This window comes from Phyllobates terribilis, unplaced genomic scaffold, assembly GCF_046119375.1.
Source record: "Phyllobates terribilis strain yellow unplaced genomic scaffold, ASM4611937v1 Scaffold_2__4_contigs__length_985480577, whole genome shotgun sequence".
NCBI classification, from domain to species: Eukaryota; Metazoa; Chordata; class Amphibia; order Anura; family Dendrobatidae; genus Phyllobates; species Phyllobates terribilis.
The window spans coordinates 370,089,339-370,103,666 of NW_027362762.1; the positions used below are offsets into that span (position 1 = coordinate 370,089,339).

The following is a 14,328-nucleotide window of genomic DNA, read 5'->3' on the forward strand; positions in this document are numbered from 1 at the left end:
ATTTTACAGTCACTCTATGGTTTATGATTAACTGACTCCTCAAGGATCTGGTGGCAGTCGGTGATAACTTCATCTTTCTGTCACATCCAGGTTATAGCCAGCTTTTTTTCAAGATTGAGTTCAGACACGCATATGAAAAATCATCTGATTTTCATCCAGAAAACATGTATTGTCTTCCTCATTCTATCTGTGTACTATTCTTGTGTCATTCGTGTATCCATTTTTTACATCTGTGTAAAATGCTTATGGCATCTATACTTATACCTCAGTAGTTTAAAATGTACATGAGCAAATACCGTTTTTTATGTTAATAATGGTAATGTATGCAGGAAAAATTGGATGATCTGTTTGGAATTCATTTTTTTTTTCACACCTGTAGACTTCAAGTATCATTCGAAATACGGAAGAGAATAGTGCATGCTGCAATGTTTTCCATGCAGACACTCAGTGGTGCGGTGAATGTTCTAGTAGCTGAATATTCAGAAAGCTCAGAAGAAAACCTTGCTATACCTTTGTCTAAAGTAATTTTAAAGGGAAAGCGGTTTTATACAAGAAATTGACATTTGTAACTGTAATAACAAAAAAGTAGATATTTGCAGAGCATGAACTTTAAAAGTAAGAAAAACATATTGAAGATAAGTTAAAAAAAAAAAAAAACAGAAGACTTCATTGTATTTGCTTTCCATACAAAGCAAGCAGTGAATGTAATTATTTTGTCACAAGCTATTGCTTTTCTACAATTTGTGTGTATTCTACACCATACAACAACTATTGATTGCTTCATCTTAAATGGAAGCTCTAATTGCAATTCACTTCTGCATCATTTGACATTCATTTACAATATAGTAAGTTCATAATGAGCATTGTATTGTGCCTTCTATGCCAATACCACCTAGTAGGGTATGAATGGCAGGAAGTAGGAATTAATGATAAAAGCTTTGCTGATGATTGCAATTTACAAGACAACGGTTCATCGTACTCTAATATAGGAGCAGTTTAATTTAGTGAAATGTGATAAATCAGTGTATTACTATTTGATGAAAGGGTATATTAAAGGGGAAAAGTATTTATGTTGGAGAACACTGCAGGAAAATAAAATCTGTTATAACTTATATACGAATAACACTAGTTTCTCTAATAGCAAATGAATAAGCATTAAAATAAAAGCATATTCATTAAAGGAGTATTCAGGTTATTGCAAATGATCACCTATCCACTGGATAGGTGATTACTGTTCGATTCATTGGGATCCAGCTCCCAGGACCCCCACTGATCACTAGAGCAGAGATCCCAGACACAGCACTATTTTTGCCAGTGCTATAAATGTAAAATTGAGCAGAAGGTGCCATGATTAAACTATTCTCCTCCACTCAGCTCCTGCTCATTGTGATCTTGCATTCTGCTGAACATTGGAAGTTCTATCAATCAGGCTCCTACCAAACTATCGATGGTTAATTGTTACAACCAGAATACTCCTTTAAAGGGAACCTGTAACCAGAAAAGACACTATTAACCGGCAGATATGTTGTTAATCTGTATATTAATAGCTTTAATAACCTGCCAGTGCTTCCACGTAGCCGATCACTTAGGGGAGAAAATGAACTTTATTCCCCCCGACAGCGTTCCAGTTTCAGTCACAGGGAGGCACCGGTGGGAGTCCAACAATCGCTCTGAGTATACAGAGTGACAGCTGTAACCGCACCCCCGGACCTGACTGACACTGGCTCTGCATTACGGATGGCTGTCAGTCATGGCTGGAGCGCGGTTGGCTTTGCATTACAGATGTCTGTCAGTCAGGGCTGGAGCGCGGTTGGCTCTGTATTACGGATGGCTGTCAGTCAGGGCTGGAGCGCGGTTGGCTTTGCATTACGGATGTCTGACAGTCAGGGCTGGAGCGCGGTTGGCTCTGTATTACAGATGGCTGTCAGTCAGGGCTGGGGCATGGTTGTCTTTCAACAGTCGGTTCTTCCCTAACTGTTGAAAGCCAACATCTGCGACCTGGGACTGTTGGGAGGTCTATATAGACATTAAAGCATCTACCACCAAAATCCAAATTTACTGTACCCTTATTTCCCTTGTTGAATAAAGAGTGTGCTCCTGAGTTTCTCACGTCCTTTGGTCTTCTGTTCCTACATGAAATTGTACACAAAGAATAGCATACCTAAAGCAAAAGTAGAAATGTGTTAAAAACTTTTTGAATGCCATGGAAACTCGGATTACTAACCATAGGTGTGGTAAGGGTTTTGAGAGTTGAGAACTTTCACATTCTTTTATATTGTAAACATATGTTGATAATTCAGGGGTTTCCGAAAAATAGAAATAAACATATTAAAGCCAGCATGGGATTGTGACCAGGTAATATCATGTGTGTAAATATGACATTTTTTTACATTCTCTTTATTTGATAGGCCTTCAGAGCGGAAATAGCACCGATAAAAAATAACGTAAACCAAGTGAATGATCTCGCACATCAGTTCAACGCCACTGATATCCAGTTATCTCCTTATAACATCAGCCACTTGGAAGAGCTAAACACAAGATGGAAGCTTCTACAGGTAAAGTGCTTTCTTCTTTCTTAAATTGTGTGTAGCTATCTCTGTGTGTTAGCAAACTGCATCAGGTGAAGATCCACCTGACGACTGTAGAAGTTTTTGTCTAAGGATATCTACTTTAGAAATAGTAATGTAGTTTGTTTGGCTTTCATAGACAGTAAATTGCCCGTATGGGAGTAATTCAAGGGTTGACATGTTGTGCCGCTGGTCCAAAGATGTACATATGTCCATGCAATATATTATGCAAAATCATAAAAGTGGTAACAAATGAAGGATTGATTGGTTAGCTGGTTAAAACTGTGGATTAATACAATTATTCTGTGTTGAGCTTTATTCTATATCACTGAGTATTATCCCGGAATAAACACTATGATCATACTGATCAATTTACAACAGCAATGTAAATTATTATTCTTAACATTGCAGACACTTTTCAGGTTATATTTAAAGGGTTGTCTAAGATTTTTAAAACCTTAACTCAAAGCAAAAAATGTAATAAAAATAACAAAGTAACTTGTTTTCACCTTGTAAATCCTCGGCTTCATAACCTCCTCTGATATGAAAGGAATAATACAGAGCTCAAGAGAAAGATGGTCCTTAATTGTTGTTTTTATGAGTCAGACAAGTATTTACTGAAACAAACACATATGTGAGCTTCTGTTCAAGGGAATCTGTCACCAGGTTTTTGCTACATCCTCTGAGAGCAGCATAATGTTGGAAAAGAGACCCTGATTCCAATGATATATCACTTAGTTTACATGAAGCAGAGCTCAGGAAGCTAACCCCGCTCATACCACTGCTTTTTGTGTGCATTGTCTATTGACAGTAAGCTGCTAATCACTAGCAGTTACACAGGCTGAGTGATAGTCTCCTTGTGATAAAACCTTTATTGTAAGTAAACAACAGCATTTAGCCAAAAAAGTGACACATAATTGAAATGTGTGTTTCAGCCCCTATCTCCTGCTGTCTTCAGATTACATAGCAAAAATCTAGAGAGAGATTACCGTTAACAGTGTTTAGAGATATACAGGTGCATCTCACTAAATTAGAATATCATCAAAAAGTTTATTTATTTCAGTTCTTCAATACAAAAAGTGAAACTCATATATTATATAGAGTCATTACAAACAGAAAGATCTATTTCAAGTGTTTATTTATGTTAATGTTGATGATTATGGCTTACAGCCAATGAAAACACGAAAGTCATTATCTCAGTAAATTAGAATACTTTATAACAATAGCTTGAAAAATGTTTTTAAAATCCAAAATGTTGGCCTACTGAAATGTATATTCAGTAAATGCACTCAATACTTGGTCGGGGCTCCTTTTGCATCAAGTACTGCATCAATGCGGCGTAGCATGGAGGTGATCAGCCTGTGGTACTGTTGAGGTGTTATGGAAGCCCAAGTTGCTTTGATTGCAGCCTTCAGCTCATCTGCATTGTTGGGTCTCGTGTCTCTCATCTTCCTCTTGACCTCTTAAGGTCAGGCGAGTTTGCTGGCCAAACAATCACAGTGATACTGTTGTTTTTAAAAAAGGTATTGGTACTTTTGGCAGTGTGGACAGGTGCCAAGTCCTGCTGGAGAATGAAATTTCCATCTCCAAAAAGCTTGTCGGCAGAGGGAAGCATGAAGTGCTCTAAAATTTCCAGGTAGACGGCTGCGCTGACTTTGGTCTTGATAAAACACAGTGGACCTACATAATCAGATGACATGGCTCCCCAAACCATCACGGATTGTGGAAACTTCACACTAGACCTCAAGCAACTTGGATTGTGTGCCTCTCCACTCTTCCTACAGACTCTGGGACCTTGATTTCCAAATCAAAATTAGAACTCTGGGACCTTGTGGAGTGTGTCAATAACTGCCTTCTGGACATCTGTCAAGTCAGCAGTGTTCCCCATGATTGTGAAGCCTACTGAAACAGACTAAGAAACCTTTTTTAAACGCTTAGGAAGCCTTTGCAGGTGTTTTTTGTTAATCATTTTAATTTACTGAGATAATGACTTTTGTGTTTTCATTGGCTGTAAGCCATATTCATCAACATTAACAGACATGAACACTTGAAATAGATCACTCTGTAATGACTCTATATAATATATGAGTTTCACTATTTGTATTGAAGAACTAAAATTAATTAACTTTTTGATGATATTCTAATTTAGTGAGATGCACCTGTACTTTAAAGCAACCATATAGTCCATAGACAGCAATAGACAGGCTCTGACTCATTGACTTCCATACAAAGGTTAGTAGTTATGCTCTGTAGTATGTGTATAGGTCATTTTGGGTAACTGTTCTGTGGTAAGGATAGTTTGAGCTGTGACCTGAACACATTGTGAGTAATGGTTCCTGTGTTATCTACTGTATATAAAGATATAGCTCTTATCAATGCAATCCTGCCTGTGATGATAATGAGATAACTGCTGAAAAGTGATCTCTACAAAACAGTATCAGGATAACTTTAAGTTTAGTGGCCAGAGTGAAAAATTGCAAAATTAAGACCCTAACATACCAGGATGAGGGATGGGGTGCCATGCATACCAGTATTGGGATGAGAGGTGCCATGCATACCAGGATTGGGGATCAGGGGGTCATGCATACTACGATTGGGGATGAGGGGTGCCAAGCATATCAGGATTGGGGATGAGGGGTGCCAAGCATACCAGGATTGGGGATGAGGGGTGCCATACATACCAGGATTGGGGATGAGGGAGTACCATGTATACCAGGATAGGGATGAAGGGGTACCATGCATACCAGGATAGGATGGGGGCAACACATAACAGGATGGGGGAACAGGATTGGGTAGCACAAATACCAGGATGAGGGCAGCACAAATGCCAGGATGGGGGCAGCACAAATACCAGGATGGGGACAGCACATAACAGGATGGGGGCAGCACATAACAGGATAGGTGTTCAAGGTTTCCCCTTAGAAACCTATCATTCTCTCTGTATGCAAGTGCAGCAGTATACACTATTTACTATTGCTACCATTTTTTTGTAGGAGGATCACACGGAACCTGCTTTACTGCCAGCAGCAGCATACATTTTGTACCAGTACAGCGCCAGTGGGTGGACATTGTATATATATCTAAAACTTAATTTGATTTAAACAATGTTACTGCATGGTCAAATTCATGGTACCAACCAAAGTAAAGGGAGGCTGCTAGTGCCTGGCCAACCTGATGCGTGTTTCACACAGCGTGCTTCATCAGGGGTGATTTATAACAATATTGCCAAAAATGAAAAAAATATATATTAACCATAAAATCTTGATTTAAACAGGAAGTTTTTTTTTCTGATAACACATTCCTTTTTAGCTTTCATTTCAACATTTCTGCCTAATAACTTTTCCCCAGCATTTAATACAAATATGTTCATTGAGGGCTTTGTAACTTAGAGTGTCTGTGTAGCAAACTGTGACTTGTTACTTCAAGTACAAAGAGTAAGAAAATCCTACCACTGTAATTCTTTTCTCTCCCATATGAAGTTGACCATGGGTTTCCTGACATTTTATGTTTTAAACATTTACGCTTAACTGTGTTTTTATGTAGCACAGAAAAGCTCAGGCAGAAAAAATACCACCACATAGTTATAGACAGAGCTGCTTTTATTCATGAGTGGGCTCAGTGCATATATTAACATAATAGGACCTTATACTCTTTCTAAGACACAATAGGCTCTTTTATAAAAAAAAAAGAAAAAAAAAGACAATTGTATCAAGACAGACATGATATTCCTATTGTTTCTTTATACTGATTAGGTTTCTTGGCAGTTTCTTAAAATCAAAAGCTGTATCACTTTATTCAGTTTACCTTTAGAACCTTGGTTTCAACAAGAGCCAAAGCATTACTTTTATCCAAGTTTTTCATGTTATGTGATAAAGGGGTTTCTATACATTGTCTTATTCTAAGAACTTGTACAAAGGGTATTTTCTCTTAAGAATGAGAAGACTTTTTGCCAGCACACCAGAGTAGTAAAGTTAAGGCTGTGTTATCTTTCCCTACTTCTAAGTTCTAATACTGGTTGTGATTATTTTTTAAAAAATATTTAAAGTAACACTGAGAACGAGTATAAATTATTACACGGATTTTGATCTGAGTAGTATAACCTAACACATAGATTAAGATATTGTTTAATGAAGGGTACCACGTAGAGGACAAAACAATTCATGTGTAAACTTACATCTTGACCACAGTTTGACTTGACATTGATTAGCGTTAGTTTTAATCCAATAAGTAAATCAGCTTGCTTATGCTCAACCTCCCAATCTCGTCAAGTGCTCCAACAGTCCAATGTAAACCGTGGCCAATATATTCTGCTTCTCCTTGATTGATGTTTTCCCTTTGCCCTCTTCTGAGTACCATGCACTATGCGTTCCCATTAAGATGCATGCACAATAAACAAAGGAAACATAGAAAGTCATGGAAATTGGTTAATCAACGCAATATCCCTTTAACCTTACAAAAAAAGAAATAAAAAATATATATACAGTACAGACCAAAAGTTTGGACACACCTTTTCATTTAAAGATTTTTCTGTATTTTCATGACTTTGAAAATTGTACATTCATACTGAAGACATCAAAACTATGAATTAACACATGTGGAATTATATACTTAACAAAAAAGTGTGAAACAACTGAAAATATGTCTTATATTCTAGGTTCTTCAAAGTAGCCACCTTTTGCTTTGATGACTGCTTTGCACACTTTTGGCATTCTCTTGATGAGCTTCAAGAGGTAGTCACCGGAAATGGTTTTCACTTCACAGGTGTGCCCTGTCAGGTTTAATAAGTGGGATTTCTTGCCTTATAAATGGGGTTGGGACCATCAGTTGTGTTGTGCAGAAGTCAGGTGGATACACAGCTGATAATCCTACTGAATAGACTGTTAGAATTTGTATTATGGCAAGAAAAAAGCAGCTAAGTAAAGAAAAACGAGTGGCCATCATTACTTTAAGAAATGAAGGTCAGTCAGTCCGAAAAATTGGGCAAACTTTGAAAGTGTCCCCAAGTGCAGTTGCAAAAACCATCAAGCGCTACAAAGAAACTGGCTCACATGAGGACCGCCCCCGGAAAGGTAGACCAAGAGTCACCTCTGCTTCTGAGGATAAGTTTATCCGAGTCACCAGTCTCAGAAATCGCAGGTTAACAGCAGCTCAGATTAGAGACCAAGTCAATGTCACACAGAGTTCTAGCAGCTGACACATCTCTACAACAACTGTTAAGCGGAGACTTTGTGCAGCAGGCCTTCATGGTAAAATAGCTGTTAGGAAACCACTGCTAAGGACAGGCAATAAGCAGAAGAGACTTGTTTGGGCTAAAGAACACAAGGAATGGACATTAGACCAGTGGGAATCTGTGCTTTGGTCTGATGAGTCCAAATTTGAGATCTTTGGTTCCAACCACCGTGTCTTTGTGCGACGCAGAAAAGGTGAACGGATGGACTCTACATGCCTGGTTCCCACCGTAAAGCATGGAGGAGGAGGTGTGATGGTGTGGGGGTGCTTTGCTGGTGACACTGTTGGGGATTTATTCAAAATTGAAGGCATACTGAACCAGCATGGTTACCACAGCATCTTGCAGCAGCATGCTATTCCATCCGGTTTGCGTTTAGTTGGACCATCATTTATTTTTCAACAGGACAATGACCCCAAACACACCTCCAGGCTGTGTAAGGGCTATTTGACCAAGAAGGAGAGTGATGGGGTGCTACACCAGATGACCTGGCCTCCACAGTCACCAGATCTGAACCCAATCGAGATGCTTTGGGGTGAGCTGGACCGCAGAGTAAAAGCAAAAGGGCCAACCAGTGCTAAGCATCTCTGGGAACTCCTTCAAGATTGTTGGAAGACCATTTCCGGTGACTTCCTCTTGAAGCTCATCAAGAGAATGCCAAGAGTGTGCAAAGCAGTCATCAAAGCAAAAGGTGGCTACTTTGAAGAACCTAGAATATAAGACATATTTTCAGTTGTTTCACACTTTTTTGTTAAGCATATAATTCCACATGTGTTAATTCATAGTTTTGATGCCTTCAGTGTGAATGTACAATTTTCATAGTCATGAAAATACAGAAAAATCTTTAAATGAGAAGGTGTGTCCAAACTTTTTGTCTGTACTGTATATTACCTATATAGAGAGAGAAATTAAATAATATTTAAATTTCGTTAAAACTCCATAACTGTAGACCACTGGTAAAATAGAATTACTTTTCTTTTTAACACTAAATTAATTGAATCTTCAAAGGCTGCTTTCTATTTTTAACTGTTGTATATAATATAATCTATTTTTCACATATACAGATGACACTGCTCCTAATTAGGATTCATTTGCAGACTGGAAATATTTCAGTTGTTTTTATAGGTTTGTTTTGCAGTAATGATGTTACAATCTACATTACCTTTGCTCTGTTTGTGTTTATTTTATGCCCTGTTGTTTTGTTATATGAAATGACACAAATTTTCCCTGTGTGTGATCAACCGCCAACACTGTGCATCAGTATTCCAGACATTAGAATGGCTTATAATAAGTTCACAATAAGTTATATAGTTTATTTTTGCAGTTTTACAGTTTGCACTTAGTCTAAAAGCCAATATTTTACCGTAACAATATTGACATATCTCCATTTTTTAAGGTGATGACATATTGCTACCAACCTCAGGTATCCCCACCAATCATGAGAGCAAAGGGGCCTCAGAAATAATGTAATGCTGTGGCCTCTTCCCAATGGCTCTGCTGGTCACCGGCAGAGCTGTCACATATGAGTTAAGAGACCCTGGACCAATCCGTGCATTGCAGTCTGTGATTGGACCGAGATCCACGGACGTCTGCATGAGCCCATAGACTGTGTAAGGCCACGTTCACACATTCAGTATTTGGTCAGTATTTTACATCAGTATTTGTAAGCCAAAGCAAGGAGTGGAACAATCAGAGGAAAAGTATAATAGAAACACGTCACCACTTCTGTATTTATCACCCACTCCTGGTTTTGGCTTACACATACTGATGTAAAATACTGACCAAATACTCAACGTGTGAACATGGCCTAAGGGTACACCCCAACTGATACCACCCAGCTGTCAATTTATTAATACATTTCTAGGAATAACAGAGGAACTCCATAATGAAGAGTTTTAAGAAAACAGACAGGTCTTATTTATAATTTTACTATATATATGAATTATGTAACTTTAAAAATGTAATTTTATTCTATTTTCATACCTGAATTATACCTTTAGGTTAATAGATAATATATTTTTCTACTGAAGTAGACTATCCATCTTTCCTTAATAAGCACGTTTACATCATTTTTTATTTGATTTATAGAATGGCAATGGCTGGCTAACTGTGATACTGAAAGTGGCCATTCTTAGATCATCATTGAGCGAGCATGTTTATTGTAATAGAGAAAAAAAACAACAACTATCAGAACCGAATGAGGGTCCAGTGGGAACAAAGGATCGGGCATGTTAAATTCTAACATCCAATCTTTCCATGGCCGTTTTCAACCAAGGAGAGTAAGGAGAACCCAATACCACTAGACATTATATTAGCAACTGCTCCTCCTGATACAATCAGCAGGCTTGGCCAAGTTTTGTCTATAGAGAACAGTACCTTACACTTTTCAGAGCCAAATAGGACAAATATCAGATATACCTCAAAGAACCAAAATTCAGATTTCATACATGATGGTAGAAGAAAAAAAAGAGAATACAAATTAAGCTCACATCTAACCATTATGCAGCAATGGGAACAGTACAACTTCACAGGTGTAGAGCTGACAGCCCAAACTAACCTGGCACATTTTGAATTTCTCTGTGCATTTTGATCTTTTTTGAAGGCAAAGCTTTACTACATTGTCACATGGTTTCTTAAGGTTATTCATGATCTCTGTTCAGTTTTTCTATAGAACTGGTACAAAACAAGTAAAAAAAATGGGTTTGACATTGTAAATTATTAATTTTACACTGTTTAGGTCTTCGTAACAAAGGCCATAGTGGGATCCATAACTATGTATGTGAATAAAACTTCCAATTCTGGCTACCTCGTAGAGGGAGATGGCGGTTTGGATTATGTTTTGTTTATATTATTATTATTATTATTATTATTATTATTATTATTATATCTTCTGTTTATAGTTTATTATTATTGTTTATATTATTATAATATTGTTTATAGATGAATTTGTATAATTCTAAAGTGTAGGAGCCAGAAGTGTCAGGGAACAATTTTTCACCATCTTAGAGATTTTTGTTACACTGGCTGCGGGATCCACAAAGCCTGTTATGTTTAACTAATCCTTCTTTTTTAGCATAATCACATTTATTAGGAATTTTTAAGTAGATTTCTTTCTAACTAAAATTGGACTGCTTTTCAATTTTATTCATAGTTTTTTTTGTTTTTTTTCTTTAAAAAACAGTCTCCACTGATTTCTTAAGCAGCATATGTTTTCTATCCACCTGTGCAAGAAAGTAAAATTATTCAGCCGTGCTTCACTTTGACTAACTTTGAATTGTTTTTGTAAGACCAGCATAATACCTTTACAAACTAATCCCAAAATCCTAACGCCAAAATTTTAATACCATAGAACATATGTTTCTTTGTCAGAAGTGAGATCATGCCTGTGTAAATGAGACAAAGTGGGATTTTAAACCTGCAGCTTACAAATACTTTGACATATTCCTTGTGAAGCTAATATTCTGTGTGTATATCTTTATTAAGACATAATAATAGGGCTTGAGTCAGTTTTTTTTAAAAAAAGAATGTATGACATAGTATATATTAAACATTGTTTTATATTTTTCATTGACACTTTTTTATTTTTGACATCTAAATAGTGTAGTTTAGTTGAAAGTATACATAGTAGTTCACTTTATTGTATACACTGAAGTTTATTTTTATTATATATGCCTACACAGTTTATTATTCTAATGAAAACACACTCCTACATTATTTCTTAATAATTGACAAAACAGTATGCTCATAATTAGCATTGCACTTTATTGCTTGTCTTGGCAGCGCCTCCTGGGACTCCGCATGCATTCAGTCTCCCTAGTCAATGCTTTTCATTATTGTACAATAGTATTTGCAGCTGTTGCCAGCTTGGTCGCTACATATTAGGGGGCTGAAATACAGAGGCATGAATGTTCATCACAGGGTGCCACCGCCACAAAAATCATATAACCCTCCCTTTTATGAAAAGAACATACACCCATATTATCTAAGCTGTGTATGGCACTGAAAACTTTTACAATGAAAAATTGAAGATCATGTCCACTACCTGTTCTTCAGAAGTCCATTGCCGATATCATTCTTGATGAACACCACTGAATGGAAGACACCAGAATATATGGTTAGGTTCGCAAGCCCATTGAAGTCTTTTGTCTCTGTTAAATTAGTTCAAAGTTATTTGCTGTCCATAGAAAATACCCAAGAAAAATATGAAATGAACATAGACCTTATAGTAAGTAAATAACTAAATAGTAATGGTACATGTAAATAACATAGGGTACTTGGTTAACATTATTTTGATCAAAACGTGTAAAAGCCATCCCACCACGACAAGGTGTACCCATCAGGGCAGTCCTATCCTGTCTCTAATATTAAAACCAAACCTTTTGTCAGCCTACCTCAATGTGAATAAGGGTAGAGCAGGGAAGGGGTCCGACTGTCCAGCCATCTGTCCAACTTATACTCCAGATCATTTCTTTGGATTTACTGTCCATAGAAAAGGTCAATAAAATGTAGACTTCCGAATTGATGCGGCAGGTAATACTGTAATTTGACCAGACAGGAGAAATTCTTTCCTCTTCCAACAGAAGCCAGGTAGTGTCAATCGGAATTTATCCAGTTCAAGCAAACTACTTACCCCCATTTCCAACTTCTTCTTTTTTTCATACAGGCAGTTTAAAGAGCTGTAATATTTTTCTTGTTTGATCGTGATATATGGAGCCTAATTTTTGTGCTATTTTCATTCTCTCTTATTTTGGGGGGGGGGGGGTGGGAGGAAATATCAGTGGGAAAATATGGGAAATATGTGTCAGTTTTCACATTAATTTAATTTTCTATGACCATGAAGGACCACTAAAAAACATTTTTAGAATTTGTTCCCATTTTTTGGAACAATTATTCTTATGCATCGAACATGTTTTTTCAGTGGGGCGGAGCTAGTAACAGCAGTTTGGATTAGTAGCTGCTAACCCCTCCAAAAAAATAATCTAATCTGAATCTTCATGTTGCTAAAATAGAGAAAATGGCTCACTGTAAACCATAAGCTATGAGGCTCAACAAACTAAGCTGAGATCAATTCCAATATGTAGAAGAAACAACTTGGCACTCAATATTACATAAAATTCAGTTTTTATTATTGCATTCACTAAGTGGTTAATCGTTTTCGGTCTAAACTCAGACCTTCATCAGAACTAGAAAAGGGGGAAGGGGTATACACTACCGTTCAAAAGTTTGGGGTCATTTAGAAATTTCATTATTTTTGAAAGAAAAGCACATTTTTTTTCAATGAAGCTAACATTAAATGAATCAGAAATACACTCTATACATTGTTAATGTGGTAAATGACTATTCTAGGTGCAAATGTCTTGTTTTTATTGCAATATCTACATAGGTGTATAGAGGCCCATTTTCAACAACCACCACTCCAGTGTTTTAATGGTACATTGTGTTTGCTAACTGTGTAAGAAGGCTAATGGATGTTTAGAAAACCCTAGACAACCCTTGCACAAGTATGTTAGCCCAGCTGAAAACGGTTTGGCTGATTTGAGAAGCTATAAAATTGACCTTCTTTTGAGCTAGTTGAGAATCTGGAAATGGCCAGAAAAAGAGAACTTTCATGGGAAACTCGACAGTCTATTCTTGTTCTTAGAAATGAAGGCTATTCCATGCGAGAAGTTGGCAAGAAACTGAAGATTTCCTACAACGGTGTGTACTACTCCCTTCAGAGGAGAGCACAAACAGGCTGTAACCAGAGTAGAAAGAGAAGTGGGAGGCCCCGCTGCACAACTGAGCAACAAAACAAGTACATTACAGTCTCTAGTTTCAGAAATCAATGCCTCACAGCTCCTCAACTGGCAGCTTCATTAAATAGTACACGCAAAACGCCAGTGTCAACATCTACAGTGAAGAGGCGACTCCGGGATGCTTGCCTTCAGGGCAAAGTGGCAAAGAAAAAGCCATATCTGAGACTGGCTAATAAAAGGAAAAGATTAATATGGGCAAAAGAACACAGATATTGGACAGAGGAAGATTGGAAAAAAGTTTTATGGACAGACGAATCAAAGTTTGAGGTGTTGTGATCACACAGAAGAACATTTGTGAGATGCCGAACTACTGAAAAGATGCTGGAAGAGTGCCTGACGCCATCTGTCAAGCATGGTGGAGGTAATGTGATGGTCTGGGGTTGCTTTGGTGCTGGTAAAGTGGGAGATTTGTGCAAGGTAAATGGGATTTTGAATAAGGAAGGCTATCACTCCATTTTGCAACGCCATGCCAAACCCTGTGGACAGCTCTTGATTGGAGCCAATTTCATCCTACAACAGGACAATGACCCAAAGCACACCTCCAAATTATGCATGAACTATTTAGGGAAGAAGCAGGCAGCTGGTATTCTATCTGTAATGGAGTGGCCAGCTCAGTCACCAGATCTCAACCCCATTGAGTTGTTGTGGGAGCTGCTTGACCGTATGGTACGCAAAAAGTGCCCATCAAGCCAATCAACTTGTGGGAGGGGCTTCAGGAAGCATGGGGTGAAATTTCTCA

The 14,328-nt window shown here is 37.6% G+C and overlaps 1 protein-coding gene across 13 annotated transcripts in view; it reads left to right on the top strand.

The window, feature by feature from the left end:
• DMD (dystrophin) overlaps window positions 1–14,328 on the top strand; it is a 3,940,859-nt gene that overhangs the window by 3,276,589 nt on the left and 649,942 nt on the right. For all 13 annotated transcript variants that reach the window (XM_073664716.1, XM_073664719.1, XM_073664714.1 and 10 more), the window contains one exon: window positions 2,409–2,555. In XM_073664716.1, the coding sequence (XP_073520817.1) occupies window positions 2,409–2,555 (147 nt within the window). The remainder of the gene's footprint in view (window positions 1–2,408; window positions 2,556–14,328) is intronic.